The 18,253-nt window shown below is 39.3% G+C and overlaps 1 protein-coding gene across 4 annotated transcripts in view; it reads left to right on the top strand.

The window, feature by feature from the left end:
• KNDC1 (kinase non-catalytic C-lobe domain containing 1) overlaps positions 1 to 18,253 on the top strand; it is a 103,580-nt gene that overhangs the window by 40,032 nt on the left and 45,295 nt on the right. For all 4 annotated transcript variants that reach the window (XM_042460288.1, XM_042460287.1, XM_042460289.1 and 1 more), the window contains 4 exons: positions 1,311 to 2,284; positions 11,705 to 11,819; positions 15,620 to 15,691; positions 15,807 to 15,868. In XM_042460288.1, coding sequence (XP_042316222.1) covers positions 1,311 to 2,284; positions 11,705 to 11,819; positions 15,620 to 15,691; positions 15,807 to 15,868 — 1,223 coding nt within the window. The remainder of the gene's footprint in view (positions 1 to 1,310; positions 2,285 to 11,704; positions 11,820 to 15,619; positions 15,692 to 15,806; positions 15,869 to 18,253) is intronic.

Here is an 18,253-nt window from a genome sequence, read left to right as displayed (position 1 = left end):
GTGCCGGAAGGAAAGGCAATGGCATACACGTCCATGGTGTGTGTGCCACCACGCACCGCCGCAAACACGAGCCCCATTTACTTGAATAGGGCCTGAGCATCTGCGTTTTTTCCCTTACGCGTGGGGTGTGTGTGTGTCCGGAACAGATCCCCTGCATGAGGGAATGGATTACTGTATTATGTAAAAGCGTCTCTTGTCATTACTGCTGTTATGTGTAGTCAGTGTCTTATGACAAAACTATAAGTTTTCTTGGCAAGATTTATTCAGAAGAAGTTTGCCATTGCCTTCCTCTAGAGCTTATTTCTAGTAGGAAGCTAGTTAGAAAGCTAGAGGAAGAAGGACATTTCAAGAAGAAGATGGTGAAATGCTAAAAGGGGACAGAGAAAAAGGCAGAACAACTCAACACCTTCTTTGCCTCTCTCATCTCACCAAAGGAAGAAGGTGCTTAATCTGAGGAAAATGGAAGAGATGATGCAGTAGGGGAAATGCAGCACAGAATAAGTAAAGAGGTAGTATAGGAATACCTGGTCAATCTAAATAAATTCAAGTCTCCAGGACTGGATGAAGTACATCCAAAGGTATTAAAAGATCTGACAGACATAATCTCAGAGCCACTGGCAATGATCTCTTAGAATTCCTGGAGAACCAGAGAAATCCCAGCAGACTGGAGGAGAGCAAATGGCCCAAACCCTGGTTCTTATGTAAACAGACTGGAAGATGTCTGGCCTGTTCTTCACCAGAAGCAGGGCATACTCTTCCTAAAACACACATTCAAAACTTACTAGTTGCTCCAGATCTTCCCAGAAGTAAAGGAGTAAAATCAGTTCTGACACTGGGCAGCTGTTTAAAATGTGTCCTGTTGAATCACCCGTCACATCCACCACTGCTGGCAGTCACTTGCTCTGAGGTCAGAACTAGACACCCAGCCATGTGATCGAGGCTGGGTGCCTTGTTCTGAATGCAAAATGAAGTGATCTGCCACAGCAGCAAACACACCAGGCAGTTCAGTGAGACAAGCATAAGACCAGCCCTTAGTGTCAGAGTTGGGGGGGGGGGGTCAATGGGAAAAGGTCAGGGCAGCTCCGAGGCTAGCATATTCCAAGCTGTCCCTGCCCAGTGCAAAGAGGAATAATGCCATCATTTCACATTTTACCTTTTGATAGTAATCTCCTTTATAGTGACATTCTAACTATAAGGCAGTATGGGATATTCCTGTAATATCAATATAAAAGCCACTTTTTCTTTGGATGTGATGGGAATGTGAAGGGAGAAAATTTTGGAATAGTTTTAATGCCTGTTTTTGTGTCCAGACAGTTGTGATAACTTGTGGAAAAGACAAGACAATCAGAACATTTCACTTTATGAACAACACAGAGATGAAAATTTGAGAAATAATTCATCTCCAGATGCAGAAGATTTGAAAGCTGAAAGTGCTAGAAATTCCTCTGACATATGTACTATGAATTATCAAAGTGAAGATATAAAAGGAATTAAAAACAACCTAGTGGATAAAGTATTTTGCCACCTGCACATTTCAACTCAGATTACAAAATGTGAAGAGGAAGAGGAGGAGAGTACAGAATACAAGTTAGAGGCAAAACCTCATACACATGAATTGGGGACAGATGTGCTTACAAAAAACTGCTTGAGGAAAGTGGAAACCTTTTCAGTACTGCCATTTGAATCTGAGCCAGAACCAAGAACTTTCTTTCCCATTACAATAGAAAATGGACTACTAAGAAGGAATCACAATCAGTTACAACCCAAGTCATTATCATCAACAAGTAACAATGAAGATACTTCTATGGGAAGAAAGTTAAGTGGTGGTGATAGAAGTACTCAGCTTGAATCAAAAGCAGCCTATTTCCAGGGGACAGATAATTATTTAGAGGAATTTTATTTGAGCCCAAAGCTATCTTGCCTATGTCAACACCATGTGACATTCTGTGATGACAGTAAAGCAGATTTTCAACCATATAGTCATACTGTTGCTGAAACTCCAGACAACTGTGGTATATTAAGTGAACCAGATGAGCCACATCCTGGCTACAAAAGACTAGAAGACTATGAACCATGTCAATATTGTGGTGAAAATTATCCAAGTTCAAATGAAAAATGTGTGTTAGGTGTTAACATGACTACTATGTTTACAGAACTTAATAAAAATGGGTATAGTTCAAGCCTGTTAAATTCTCCAGAACTAAATGTCACAGAGAGGAGAGACTATTATATTGAAGATATGCAGTGTGAAGGGAGGAAGCCTGAAATAAAAAATAATGAACAGGTAGGAGAAACAAAGCCTTCTTTTAAAAATGTGTTAATTTTGTGGCATGGCAGAGATTTAATTGTAAGTTGATAAGATTGTCTGCTTTTAAAGTTAGTAGCCTGTGTTTAAACTGCATGTATTATAATCAGCAACAGGTATTTGCTGAGCACTTTCTTCTTACCAGTACTTTAAACAGTAAAGAGCTGAATGATAGCATTTGTTTGGTTAAATGTAGCATGATTGAAGTATTACTATGGATTTAAGCTACACCATATTTTGACAGGTAATTTGTCTGCAAATAGAAATTATCTTGAGCCATTTATTTGCAGTCAGTTTCGTAGGAATCAATGCTCTAATTTGCTTGTGCCTGCAATTTAGCTGGTGCCATGTGGCATGGCAGGCTGTTTAATAAGGTGTCTTCCAATGCAGTTCAGTATTCCCCCCCCCATACCGGTCTAAATATTCACAAAAATGCATGAGAAAAAATGCCAATGGTGGTGAATGAGCCCATATGAATGATTCCAGCTACCACATGGATGAACTTAAAGCAAGTTTTTATGTGACTGCTGTAATGTAGCCCAGTCATTAATTCATAGTCTGTTAAAGATATATTTCTCCCTTCACCTCTTATTACTCACACAGTGTTATGAAAATTTAGTTAATACATAAGGTATAATATAATAATAATATTTTTTATTTCTTTCCCGCTTTTTGCCAGGCAATCAAAGCAGCGTACAGCAAGTTAAAATACATCCATATATATATATATATATATAATGCCCCCCTTAAAACAAGATTAAACAGTATAAGATTAAAAACTACATATTAAAAACAACTACAGTAATCCAAATAAATTCATCATGGGCAGAGTTCACTAGATGGGAAGTCTTATTCGTGGCTGAGTGTTTATTCTAGGAAGGCCTGAACCAACAGAATCCCTATACTGTCCCTGGTCTTCAGGCGTAGGTACATACACTTGAAGCGGTCCATCTTCTGGAAAGGTATCCTGGTCACTGTGAGATTGTCTCTATAAACCAGGCCCCCCCCCCCCGCCCACTTTCCCTTACCTGCTCCATGACAGCATACCCAGCTGGGAGAGCTTGATTCCAGGTGATGACGCTATCTTCTCCCAGCCAGGTTTCTGTGAAACAAGCCAGGTCGGCATTTTCATCCATGAGGAGGTCATAGATAATACGAGTCTTATTCTTAACCGACCTGGCATTACAAAGGAGCAAGGTAAGGTTCTGTGGTGTGGATGATAAGCTCTCCATCTTACCTTGGGTAACAGAGTGAACTGAAGGTGGGATCGCTTTCAAACATCAATCCCATCTTCTTTTGTAACAAAATTTCACTCTGCTATAGCCATATCTTCCTTTGCCCTGTACAACCTCAATTACATCTCCCGTTCCTGCCTTGGCCACCTCATTCCTGCTATATTCCATTTGACTTTCCAAGATGCCTGCCCAAATATCCCCAGAACTACAATACATTTACTAGGGCTGCAATTTTGTTACTATAGTTCAGCTATGAACTCTGCCCACTTTCGCTCTTCAGAGGAGCTTTTGCCCAGCTGCCTCTGCCTCAAGAGTCTCAATGGTGTGGGGAAGCTGGCTCTGGCTTCACTTGGCTTCTGTGTTGGAGTGTTGTTCCTGAGGGGAGTGGTTGAAGAGCGTTTAAATGTCTCCTCCAGGTCATGCCCCCTTTTACTCAGCTGCCTCAAGAGTCCCGATGGTGTGGGGAAGCAGGCTCTGGCTTAGCTTGGCTCCTGTGTTGGAGTGTTGTTCCTGAGGTCCCACCCAGGCCATGCCCCCTGTTTGCTTAGTTTGGCTGACACATGAGAACTTCCATTCACGTGGTCAACTGAAGATATTTAGAAATAGAATTTTATTGTGTATATTAAGAAATAGGTTTATATTTCTGTCTTTTTTTCCTTTCTATCTCTGTTTCTTTGAGTTGGATGAGACTTAGAAAGCTATGGTATATAAGAGTTACACTTTTTGAAGAAAACACTGTTTACATATAGAACAGTTTGGTTACCCTTGTTCACTTCTTGTTCATTTTTCATGAAGGGTTAAACTGGCAAAAACAGTGTTCATGGTGGGTTGCCTCTGGAATAATTTGTAAATGCATTTTATGTACTGTCGTTCCAAATGAATGTCTGTGGCATATTGGAGACCATTCAATTGCAGTAGGGACTTCAGTATAGCATATTAGGATTGGGCATCAGCATAAACCCTGTAGATTCCTCCCAGGGTTGGTCTATTCTGGCCAAAATAGCTCAAGGCTGTTCCTAGAGTATTCTGGACTTGATGCTACCCCGAATTCCAACCCCCCATCACCGTCATATGCCACAGAAACACCATAGTGCTGTTTACACATCAACCCATTGTGCCATCCAGCGCCACCTCTATTGATGCATGTTCCCCTGAGGTTGAAAACAAAGTGTCCAGTGTTGATCACAGGATCTGAATTTATGTTAAGGGCTTCTTGTGATCTCTTGTGATTTCAGAGAGAGCAACCCAGATAGGTGTAACGAGCTGACTACAAACCAGCCAATCAGAAGCCAGAGGCCCTAAGCCAATCAGGTGCTGGTTTGGGAATTTGAAGGTTCCGTTTGGCAGTTGGGTTAAGTCAGTTGGGGTTAGAAGTTGGATTTTGAGAATCCTGAGGGGTGAAGTGGGAGTTGAGTTGAGGAGACAGTTAGGGGAAGAGTCGGTTCCAGAGGGGAACTTGGTTATAGTCTAGAGAGAGGGACTTTCTAACCAGTTAGGGATTCTAATTAAAGAATGATTATAGTAAGCTTGAGAGGCAATACTCTGATGTTTAAGCTTAGGATAGTAGGCAATAGGGACAGAGTCCTTAGCAGCTGGTAATAGAAATACTTGAAAGCAAGTTGAACTGTGGTAACAAAGGCCTGTTACAGACTGCCAAAATAAAGCTGCTTCGGGTCTCTTTGGAGGTATGCTATTTAAATGATGCATGGGTCCTAAGAGTCTGGAGGTCGCGCCAAAGCCACGCTCCATTTCTAAGGACTGGAGTGCAGCTTTGTTGCAGCTTCCGGATTCTTAGGATACATGCATCATTTAAACAGCATACCTCCAAAGAGACCCGAAGCAGCTTTATTTTGGCAGTCTGTAACAGGCCAAAGTAACCATTAAGAAGTAAAAACGTGCCTGAACTAACAGTTGTGTAATACCATTTGTTTCAAGAAATATTTGTTCAAACCTTTTGTTAAATAAAATTCATATTTTGTTTTATTCCAAGGCTGGTCTGCCATATATTTTATATCCACGCTACTAAAATATACAGTACTGTGAACCTGCCACATATTAAAGGGGGTTCGTTACATAAACTAGTTAATCAGAAGGGTGAGAAAAGAAAACCTATAGGACTGCCATAAGGTGAAGGAGTGTTGGCGTTACATAAATTGGTGGCAGCAGTGGGATAAGAAAAGTCCCAACTGCCTGCCACAATAGAAAGGTTATTCGTTACCCACACCAGTAGTGACAACATCAGACAGCACAGTGGGACGATGTGTGAACAGCTGCCTGATGTTGCTTATCAGTTCTTTGGATTTTCCAGGAGGGGTGCAAGGGAGGGATCGCGCAGATTTGGTGCGGAATTTGCTTTCCCACATAAAGACAATCCACACTCAAATCGGGGTTAATCCTAATGTTAATCATACATGAAGACCAAAATGACCTTTTACTTGGGAGGCATATAAGAAACAATATAAGAACCCTACTAAATATAATGAAATATTGTTCGGTGAATATTGATAAGAAAATAGCTTTGAAGTTATTTTCGCTGAAAAAGCTTTTGATTCTGTTTGTTGGGAATTTATGTTTGAAATCATGCATAGAATGGATTTGGGAGAACACTGTGGCGTGGGTCAAACAAATATACAAAGGACAATTAGCTCAACTGATTATAAATGAGGAGAAGACAAAGGAATTCAAAATTAATAAGGGCACAAGGCAAGGTTCCCCCCATCACCTTTATTATTTATATTTGCATTGGAAGTACTGTACTAAATAATTCAATAAGAGCTAATGAGAGAATAAGATGTGCAACAGTAAAAGGATCTGAATTTATGTTAAGGGCTTATGCAGACAATATAGTCCTTATATCGGAAGACGCGGTGCAGCTTCCAGTGTATGCTGGAAGCCGCGTATGGTGCGCCCACGTATGACGTGTGCGCACTATATATGGTATGTCTCAGTATTAGCAATAACTGTTTTCACCTTTTCTGTTTTTAGGGGCATAGCTTTGAAAATGCAAGTGGTTGTACCTGTACTTATTATGTAGAGCTTACTTGCTGTCTTTTCCAGAATTCACCCTGTTGGCTTTTATGTCCTCTTTTGTTCTAGCAGCAATGCTTATCTGCCACTGTTATTTCCTTGAAGTTAATATGTCTCCACTAATGCCATCATTTTGCATCCTTTATCCTTTGCTTTTCCACAAATGTACATTGCCAAACCTGTTTGCCTGCTGGCTTCCTAACTATGTCCAGACTTTTAAAAAATGTCTTTTTCTCTGCAATTCACAAATAAACATTTTGTCAATTCAAGTGTGACTGGGGATGCTTTTTCCTTTAACCTACTTAATTCAAGTCTTGGTGTGTCATTTCTTTTCATTCAGTTGCTATGGCTTTTATACTGGAAAGCTTCAGTTTGTGTTTACACTCTATCTGTTGCTTTGTGCTGGTGACCTAGACCCTTAAATTGTGACTGAAGTGAAAGCCAGACCAGATAATGTGTTTATACTGAGGCAAAATACACTGTTTTCAAATGGTAACCATTGTTGTGGCCCTCTAATGAACCTTGTTAAGATAAAGATGCAGTTTTCAGGGTAGATAATTTTTTATCTATTCAAAAAAGGAATACACTCCTTTGAGAAAAAGATGCCTTTACCTAAAATAAAAACATGTTGGGAAATAAACAAATGCCCCTTGAGATGTAGAAGCATTTCCAAAAATGGAGTTTAAAATCAATGCAGCCAGCACATACTGTATTTCCATTAATGTAGGTGATGGCATTTGTATTTGCATGCCTAAGATAGAACCAAGTATAATTAGAGTACACAATCAGGGGTGGGGATGTTTCTGACATTTGTACTATAATGATTCTCATAGGCTGCATCCGCACTGCAGAAATACTCCAGTTTGACACCACTTTAACTGCAACGGCTTAATGCTGTGGAATTCTGGGACTGTAGTTTTGTGAGACAATTAGACTTCTCTGTCAAAGAACTTTGGTGCCACGGCAAACTACAGTTCCCAGAATTTCACTGCATTGAGCCATGGCAGTTAAATGTTGCCAAACTGGATTATTTCTGCAGTGTGGATGTAGCACCAGAAATAAGAGTTTTAGGCAGTTTTCTTCCACTCACTCATTTTCCTAGAATAAAAACTTCCTGTACAGTGGTACCTCGGGTTACGAAATTAATTCGTTCCGCGGCTAATTTCGTAACCCGAAAAACCTTCGTAAGCCGAATTGCCATAGGCGCTAATGGAAAAATAGCTCTCTGCTGCCCTCCGGTGGCGGAAAATAGCGCCGAGGTTTTTTCGTAACCCGAAGAAACCTTCGTAAGCCGAAACAATAAATCCCTATGGGATTTTTTCGTAACCCGAAAAATTCGTAACCTGGGTAATTCGTATCCCGGGGTACCACTGTATTTACTTATTTCAAAGGTCAGAATATGCACTCTTAGTTTGTTGCAGACCTGTTTAAAAATGTTATTCCATTTCAAATTTTCAATTTGTGGTAGATTTCACAGGAGTGAATTGGAAGCTTTTAAGAGCTGTTCTTTTTTTCAAGTGTCTGACAAGAACATTTAGGTACATCTTAAATGTACTCATGGATTATCCTTCTTCTTAAAACTGTCTGAACTACAGATAAAAACTGTCACAGGTTTTGTGACAGAATTCAGAGACATAGCCCTGTTAGTCTGGAAAATCAGTATGCAAAAGGGATCTGGTATCACCTCTGAGGCTAACTGAAAGAGAGAAGTTGGTAGCATAAACTTTCGTAGACTAAGGACTGGAGTGTGGCTTTGGCATGGTTTCCGGACTCTTAGGACACATGCATTATTTAAACAGCATACCTCCAAAGTGAAATGAAGCAGCTTTATTTTGGCCTGTCTGTACGGGCCCTCAGTTAGTTTTTGTGATGTCACTTTCAGAAATTTGTTAGTTGTTTTATTGCGTGATGGGGAAAGTGCATTCTCTGGGCCACATGCTATCCCCCGAAAACATATTTGAGGACCCTCAGGGTTTCCAGCACCCTCTAAAATATAGGCCCCATACAGATTGCCAAAATAAAGCTGCTTTGGGTCACTTTGGAGGTATGCTGTTTAAATGTTGCTTGCGTCCTAAGAGTCCGGAAGCTGCGCCAAAGCTGTGCTCCAGTCCTAAGAACTAGGTTGTGGCTTCTGCGCGGCTTCCAGACTCTTAGGGCACATGCAACATTTAAACAGCATACCTCCAAAGTGACCCGAAGCAGCTTTATTTTGGCCTGTCTGTATGGGGCCATAGAAAGTTTTTTTGCCACTAAATTGCAAACACACACTTTGGGGGAACCTTTGAGTGTGTGTAAAATATTTTTTTTAAAAAAAATGCAGAGGTGGGGTTATAGTGAAGATAGTGTGGCCTTTCAAGATACTTAGTGGTGGGCAATGTGGTCTAACAGTTGCCCATCCCTGTTTTAAGAAGAAATTTCAGTATTCAGGCAGGACATCTATCAGTGTTTATTTCACAGTTTCTCTTACTATCAGACCATTTGTTGTTTGTTGTATGTTTAAACTTCCTAGAATATTGAGAATAATTCTTATGTAGCTCTCCTGTGAAATCTTAATTTGGACAAATGAAATGTTACAAATAACAAGCAAGCTTCCGAGTTCCCAGGTATCTTTCAGTGTCAAGAACAAAATGAAATGGAATAATAGTAAATATGCAGGGATAAATATTCCCTTTATTCCAGACTAAGATAGGTCTTTCCTCTCCTTGTATATCTTGTACATTCTTTTCCTTACTGGCTTTTGTGGTAATGAACCAAGCCAATGTGCCTGAAACCAAAGTGGCAAGTAAGATTTTCATTTTTAAACTTAATACCCAACTGGTTTTCTTTTCTTTTTTTTCTTTTGGACACTCCTTTTTAACCATTTAATATACAGTTTATGTGGCTCAGATATAAAAGGATGCAACACACAGTTTATGTAGCTTAGCTATAAAAGGGTTGATGGATCAGAAATGTTTCCACATAAAGAATACACAGAATGTATTCATTCATTTATTTATATTAAAATATTTCTATTCCAACCCACATTATATGAGTTTTGGGTACTGTACAAGTAAAATCAATGTAAGCAATTTAAAACAATCAGAATAATTTAAATGGACTAAAACACATTAAATAAGATTAAAAAGTTAAAACAGATTTGAAATATTAAAACAGTTCTAAAATCACATGCATTCATATTCTGAAATAAATCAGGGAGGTCCAAGGCTTTATAAAACATCCAGGTTTTACTTGGTGCCTAAAAGAAAGCAATATTGGTGCCATTTGGGTAGGATATTCCACAAATGGGGTGCCATAGCTAAAAAGGCCCTTTACTACATCCAATAAGAAGTGTAAATGAATCTTGTATTTTAGAACTACCTGTAATTACAGGATTTTTTAAAAAAAAATGGGATAATCAAACAGGATGTGAAAGGGGAAGAGGTATGGATAGGTTAGGTCTGAGTGACAATCACTTCGTATCAAAACCAACATGAGAGGAAAAGGAGGGAGGGCAAAGGGGGTGAGGAGAAAAGGAAGGCATCCCTTCTCCACCAACAACATGTAGCCCAAAACAAATTGTTTCTTAAACAATACAGTCAGGAAAAAAAAGGTTTGCTATGTCTGTTTTAAATGTAAGGATGACTTTAAAAAGCAAGCTACAAAAACTATGGCATCCTAGGATATTATCTGTTGCTGGAGCTTGTGGTTTCAAACTGGAGGTCAGATACCACTTTCTCTGAGTTTTTTTAAAATGTACATTAAAATGAGTGTGTTGAGGATAAGGCAAGGATAAAGTCTTGTCCCTGGAATTTTGTAAATACGGTTGCTTCTCTTAGATGTAACACAACCCTATATGACTATTCAGATGCAATCTGAAACCTGTAAGGGTTCAGTAGCATGTGAGTTGCTGATTTCAAAATGTTAGTGTCTGGTGGGGTAATCTCTCTAAGTATAGATAATACCGGTGTTTGTAGAGCAGTTAAGTTACATCCTGCTAACTTCACTAGTGATATTTCTTGTATTTTGATAAATATGTCTTGCAACAAAGCGCTCATCTTTTCCCTATTATTTCTCCTTGTTCCACAGAAGAGCTCTGAATGGTGAGGAAGCCTTTCATGTAAAATGTGCAAAGCAAAACTGCCAAGGTAGATTAGACTTTAGAGCTGGCAGCTTAGAGATGACAGCTATAGCCGAAGAGATTTTGACATGTTGCAAAAAATGGAGCTGGGGTTTTGTTGAGGACACAAACAGTCTCTTCTGCTTCTGCTGTTCTTTGTAAAGTTTAATTTGGGTATAAATATAATTCTGAAATTGATGACCCTTTGAAATGCCACTGTATTTGGAAGTTGAGGTTAGGTTGGGTATAAATGCTAACAATTTCTCTTGAGTAACAGTCTCCATCACTACACAGGTGATGATTGTAAAGTATATCCTATTTTCTTCAAACTTTTAATAGCTGGGAGGGTTCCTTAGTAGCTATTGTTGTTGTGTGCCTTAAAGTTGTTTCTAACTTATGGTGAACCTATCACAGAGTTTCCTAGGGCTGAGAGCATGTGGCTTGCCCAATGTCACCCAGTGAGTTTCCATTGCCAAGCAAGGAATCCAACTTCGATCTCCAGAGTCCTAGTCCTATGCTCAAGCTACTACACTGTGCTCTCTCACACCACACTGGCTATCCTCTTAGTAGCACACTCTGCTATTTTTTTCCCTCAAGAGCCACACATGACAGAGTTTTGTTTTATCCAGCAGTTAAAAAAAAGGCAGAATAATCCTTCCCATTAAACATTTTTAGTCACCTTAGCATGCTTTGTTGTTGAAACCTCAGCAGTTAAGTCTCTGCTGGTCTTTATATTATCTCTATTATTTAAGGTTATGGGGGAAATTAGTCTCATGTGCATCAGTAAGTTATAACAGCTGTGATACTTTGAGTTCTATAGCAAAATGTAAAGGACTGTACAAGTAAGGGGTAAAAGGGTGAGTGGGCATACTAGCATGTCTCAGTGGTCAGGCCCTCCATGTCCTGGACAGCACAACTAACTGGCTTGCCTTGTCTGTATAAAGTAGCATGCACACAATTAAATGAATGTACCTCTTGCTGAAGAGCTTGGATCCAGAAATGCTTTTTATTTCTTACCTTGTATTCACATTTTGTTTTCAGTGTGTGTTTCTTAAACACCTCTTAATGTGGTATGGTAAACCGTTGAAAGACTATGAACTCTGGGCTTTATGCCACGAATGCTTGCTTACTCTGGAAACATACACAGATTATCCAGGTAAGAGCCTCATTATGTCTGTGTTTCAAAGTAATATGTTTCTTTATTTTTACACTAAGGGCATGATCAATCCTTCTATAAGCACAGGTAAATTGGTATATAATAATAATAATAATAATAATAATAATAATAATAATAATAATAATAAGTATCTCCCGCATGCACCTATATGGGAGGTGCATGCATTCATTTCCTATTAAAATTAAGGTCAGTGCTCTGAAAGGGGCTTTAATCTATAATAAGAAGCAGGGAGGAAGATAGAGAACCTTTGAGATCTTTGAGAATTCCAAAAGGGCAAACACAGGCTACAATCCAGCATTCCCTCAGTGCAGCATAAATATCTACATGTGGAAATGCACTGTCTCAGTGCTGCACAGCTCCCATGCTGAATAGCAGCATTATGAAAGATGTCAGTGAATGGGTGCCATTGTGCACTGTGCAACCATAGTGTGGAACTGCAGTACACAACTTTGGTGTATGTGTAATTTCACTCATGCCACTGTCAGCAAATTAAGGCTGTTGGCATCATGGTGAGTAATTAACCCTACATGTGTAACAAGATGTATATGTCACTAACAGGATGTCAGCCTTAGTGGGATGATAGGTTGCATTTTCTGTGTTTTACGATGTCAATAATATTATCATTGGCTGTCTTTGTATTATTGTCCCAAATGTAATTTGCCACACATACCGATGAAATATCTGCAGAAGTTTCAACTATGTGAGTTGGAGTATTTCATTGCTATTCCCTTTTTGTATGTTCTATTCCCTTGAGATACCCTCAAGCAAAAGTTTTAAACAGTGTATGAAGTGTGTAATGGTGTAGCAGCAAATCAATATAGAATAATTGCAAACTCTAAAGTCAATAATTAATTGCATCTCTTTTTATTATGACTATAAAGTCATTTTCTATATGTTGTCAGCTTTGAAAAATATAATTATAAAGTAAAATCATGGATTTGGTTTTTCTTACACAGCCGTTTAATATTTTATAACTAGTGTGTCTTCTAGACTGGCTCTCATTTAAGATGTCAGTCCATTTATCCCTGTCTTTGTATTCTCAAAGTAATTGAAGTGATCTGTGTGCTCACCTGAGATTTTATTTGGCATTCAGTATTCAGGCCAGATTTTAAGTAGGTAACTCCCTTATATATTCCAAATTCTTGACTAACTGACTTGACTATCATTCTCTGCAACTCTATGGAAATTTTCTTTACATAAAAGTTCCTTCCACAAGTTGACAATCATTTTCTTCTACCTCTTGAGGTTCTGAGAATTTTAATGATTTTTAATGATTCTTCAGTTCCTTCTGCTGGAATATCAGAAGATTTAGAGAAGAAATTTATTACCATTCTAGTGACTATTGAAGCATTTAATACCTGCTACTGAAAGGGTCCATTATTAAATAAGCTTTGCGTCCTTTGTGCTTTTAGTAAACCAAACTTTAGAATTAACATTGGGAATGGAGTCAAGTGCTGAAGATACCACATTTTATGCATCCAGCAATGTAGGAAGTTATGAACCGCATGATTTGAGCTTCTGTCTAATCAAGTTAAAAGTGGTCTGTAATCCTTTTGATATCTTCTGAATGCACCAAGTACTGCGTCCATTGCAGCAAGCCTTTCCTTCTGCTCTACAGAGTGACTTGCAGAGGAGCTGCTGAAGATGAATTCATATGCCTATGCTTTGCTTAAAAGGAGGTGTAAAGGCTCCATTTGCAGTCTTCAACTTAGTGGGATTCTCCCTCAAATTGAGAGGTATTTTCTTTAGCCCATATCAACAGACTGAAAAGCACACCATCTGGAAAAGTGCCAGCCTCTGGGGGTAGAGTCACAGTTTAGTGTCCGCATGCTCGATGCTGTGACCTCGCCCCCATTGTGCCATGATGCTGCACACCCTTCCAGACGGCGTGTGGCATCATGGTATGAATAGCGTAGCACCCAAATGATGCAGCACAGAAGGGGCATCATCATGTCGCCCCTTTACGGCTATGACGCCCCTTCCAGGGAGCAGAAAAGAAGCTGCTTTTCACGGCCCCAAGCCAGTGGCGAAAAGGGGCAGTGACCCTGTGGCCCACTACAGTTATCAGGTACCTTTTCCACTCATTGTGGATGGGATTTTGCTTCTTGGGTGGGATCAGAGGCCTTGTCTGCACTGGTCAGGATACTCTCAGACAGCCCGGGGTATCCTTTCCGCACAGATGCCCCATTTCTATTTGTTGCTTTGACCTCCATCCCTGCACCATGGCAATTGTCTGCACATTCATCACATTGGGCAAACCAGCACATCTGCTGCCACTCCAGGTCACTTGCTGTGAGGTCAGAATGAGGTGCCCAGTGTTGGATGCCTTGTTTTGATCTCAACAAGCAAGTTGAACCTCGTTGATGCAGACACTGGCAGCAGTGTGGAAATAGATGGTTCCAGATCTTCCCCAAAGATCCAGAGCAACAGGCAAGTTTTTAAAATGTATTGTAATCTCATTTTGCCTTGGTTCTGTTGCTGGATGTGCTGAATATCATCCAGACTGCCCACATCAGAACCAAGGTATGGGTCGTGTGTTATCCGAAGAAGATGATGCCGGAATGGGAAGAGGACTGAACTTAGTGTAAGACTTCATTTGCACTGCAGAAATAACGTCTAAGGCTTTCATGGTCGGTGTCCATAGTGTTTTGTGGGTTTTTCGGTCTATGTGGCCATGTTCTATAAGAGTTTATTCCTGATGTTTCGCCAGCATCTGTAGCTGGCATCTTCAGAGAAAGAAGATGCCAGCCACAAATGGTGGCAACACGTCAAGAATAAACTCTTATAGAACATGGCCACATAGCCCGAAAAACCCACAAAACACTTATTTTTTTGACACCACTTTAACTGTCATGGCTCAATATTATGGAATACAAATCTATGGGATTTGTAGTTTTGTGAGTTATTTAGCCCTCTTTGTCAGAGCACTCTGGTGCCAAAACAAACTACAAATTCCAGGTTTCTATAACATTGTGCCATAATTTCTGGAGTGCAGATGAAGCCTTAATCCGTAACATTTTGGAAGATGTTGCAAACGGTGTTCTGTTATATTTTGGTGCATGAGAAATTTCTGGTAACATCTAGTGCAGGTGTGCGAAAAATGTGGTTGGACTGCAATTTCCCACATCCTTCACCATTGGTTATGCTGGCTAGGCCTGGTGGGAGGTGCAGTGCTACTAGTTTGGGAGGGCTGTGTGAGTCCCTCCCATGGCCTCAGGTCTAGCTGCTTTTTTTTTTTAGCACTTTTCTTTCTGGATATTTTCACCTTCTCTTTCATACTTTTTTAAAAAATGGTGCTGGTGGTAACATTGCTAGTTCCTGGATATCTTTCAGCCCAATCTAACAAACCTCTGGCATCAATAATGATGTTAGGCATTCAAACAGGGAGAAATAGTTTCAGGGTTAAGACGGGTTCCCTGGTTGACTCTTAACTGAAAGGTGATGAAGCCAATCAAGAGAACTGTTAATTGCCTATCCTCAGTATATTCTTCAGGGAAAACCTTAGAAAAACATTCAGTAGCATCTGCTTATACCTTTGCTATGGTATATTTGCCTGATGTGGAGGAAAAAATACCTCTTGCTCTTAAGACAGTGAACAATTCAGGAATAAGCTCAATCAATTCAGGATCTTTCAGAGCCTTACATTTTTGAATCCATTTATACATTGCCAGAAAAGTTTATGAAGAGCTTTTATTTTTCCCTTTCTTCACTATTCTATTTATGCATAAGTCCTTATTAGATTCTTGACTATTTAAATATTTCCATTATATGTTTTTCAGCATATTTGTGTCTAGACTCTGTCATGATCAACTGTGATGGAAGCATTCTCTTTGTTCCACCTAAAAGTGAAGGTAAATGCAAGCTGCTAATCTATTTTATTTTAGTGATTATCAATTCATTACCTGCTCTGTTAATGCATATTAAGTTTTTGTTAAAATTAAAGTGGATTTTTCTTACTGTCTTTAGGCTCTTATGATATGTTTTATTTGGCTCCTGAGATATCAGAAGAGGATTTTGTCACTGAAAAGGTAACCATAGCCTTGTAGTGTAATTAAATCTTTAAAGAGAATGATAATCTCATTTGTTTATTTGAACAGATCAATTATAATTTTATATTTACTTTGCCTTTATTTATTATACCTTGGAACACAATCTCATTCTTTAAAAACACTAAAATGCCAGTATTTTAAGCTTTTTCCAGATAAAAATCTCTAACTGTTAGCAATCAAAAGGTGAGATAATCCATCGTTCCTTCTAGTGCTTTTTTTATATATATAAAAAGAATTAAAGATTGAAGACATCTCCTTGTAAATCTCTGAATGAGGCAGGCTGATTGTTTAATAAAAGCTTCATCTGGATACACCCAATATCTCAGTTATTATATAGCTGAATGCTAGCAAAAATCAATTTGATTACTTTTGCTTTTATTAAAAAGCCAAATAGTAATAACACAAAATCCTGTATTAGACCAGGACCATGCATTGATAGAGAGAGATTTTACCTTTTTATGGTCATAATCCAGATTGGGGGTTTGAAAAATCAAACAATTACTACCTGTGTGAAGACTGTCTCATCTATTTTGACCATAAGCTTCTAATCTAAACTGAACAACTTTGTTACTGACATGAGACTTCATTTATTGAAGATTTAGTTGAACCTGAAATTGAAAGTACAAGTCATGGATTAGATGGTGGATATTTTATACAGCGCGCCTGCGCCATACGCGGGCGCGCCATACGTGGCTTGAGCATATGCGCTCAAGCTGCAGGGCGCGCACGCAGGGTGGAAGGGGCAGCGCGTCCCATTCAATTGAATGGGCGCACGCGCCCGTTGCACCCTGCGCGCCGCCGTGCACAAGCCCCATTGGAAACAATGGGGCTCGAGCATAGGCGGAATTTGCCTTACGCGGCGGGATCTGGAACGGATCCCCGCGTAAGGCGAGGACGCACTGTAGATGGTGGATTTTCGGTTTTGCTGGATATTTTAAATACCCTGCGAAATATCCCTCTACATGGTTCCTTTAAAGTCTAGTTATAATTATACTTATAAAGATTTAAAGTAAGGAACATTCTTTTAGTTGAAACCACAGCTATATAGAATAATAAAGGAATTGCCATAATTGGAGCTAAATGCATGAATATAACTGTTAGATCCTTTGTGTCCAAAGAGGAAGTTTGATATGCACTTGCAAACATTGTACTCATGCAGCCTACGCATTCCTTTGATTCATCAATGGATGGGTGCAGCTTGAAAAGCATAGCCCTACAGTGATAATACAAATATAAGACATACCAAAGATACAGAAATGAATACCATATTCCCTTGTACATGATCCATGCCCAGATTCATTTTAAATATGCAATGTGATGAGTCCATAGTTACTATTAAGCTTCCCAATTTCCTACCAGATCTTTTCTGATTCTTCACCTACAGGGCTAGGCTAGACAGTCTGTGTAGGTTACAAGAGCACAAAAGGTAAAGGTAGTCCCTTAACATGAATATCTAGTCATAACCGACTGTAGGGAGCGGTGCTCATCTCCGTTTCTAAGCTGAAGAGCCAGCATTGTCCGAAGACTGCTCTGGTGGTCATGTGGCCAGCATGACTGTGCCAAACACTGTTACCTTCCCACCGAAGTGATACCTATTTATCCACTTGAATTTGCATGCTTTCAAACTGCTAGGCTGGCAGACTAGTGATGGGAGCTCATCCCAGCATGCAGCACTCAGGCTCAAACTGTCAGCCTGCCAATCTTGCAATCAACAGAGTCAATGTCTTAACCACTTGAGCCACCACATTACAAGAGCACAAAAAGTACTCTTTGCATTTTTAAAATAATTCAGGTTATTTCCTTTCTTACCTGTTCTGGAGGGTAAAAAACGTGGCAGAACAATATAATGTTGTCCTTATTTTCTGAGTAAGTGTGGTTTGAGAGTACAAGAGCATAAAGAAAATGGAATTATGTTGGTCCATTATAATAACTTTGGCAAACATACTAATACTGTATGCAGTGGGCTCTTGTAACACCTTTGAGACTACCTGAGAGATGTTGGTAGCATAAGCTTTCGTTGACTTAAGTCTGCTTTATCAGATATATAGAGACAGAGCTTTATAGCTATGAATGAGTGGGTTGTATGTGAAGTAGCAATAGAAATACAAAACTTTGGATATGGTGATGAGATGACAACTTTCATTTTTAACTATGGTTGATTTAAGTATGGTTGGGATTGTGTGATTGTCACTTGCTATTTGATGTTCTTTTTTGTTGTCTGTTTTATTGAACCATTTCCTGTATTTCTATGTATTTTATATGTATTATCCTATTATTTCTTAGATTGTACGCCATAGGCAGGTTTACTCTTTTATATTTAATGTTTTTATGTACAGCGCTGTGCAAATCTACAGTGCTATATAA

Source organism: Sceloporus undulatus, chromosome 3, assembly GCF_019175285.1.
Source record: "Sceloporus undulatus isolate JIND9_A2432 ecotype Alabama chromosome 3, SceUnd_v1.1, whole genome shotgun sequence".
NCBI classification, from domain to species: domain Eukaryota; kingdom Metazoa; phylum Chordata; class Lepidosauria; order Squamata; family Phrynosomatidae; genus Sceloporus; species Sceloporus undulatus.
Note: the sequence above shows the minus strand (reverse complement) of the source record. Positions and strands in the feature narration are given on the sequence as shown.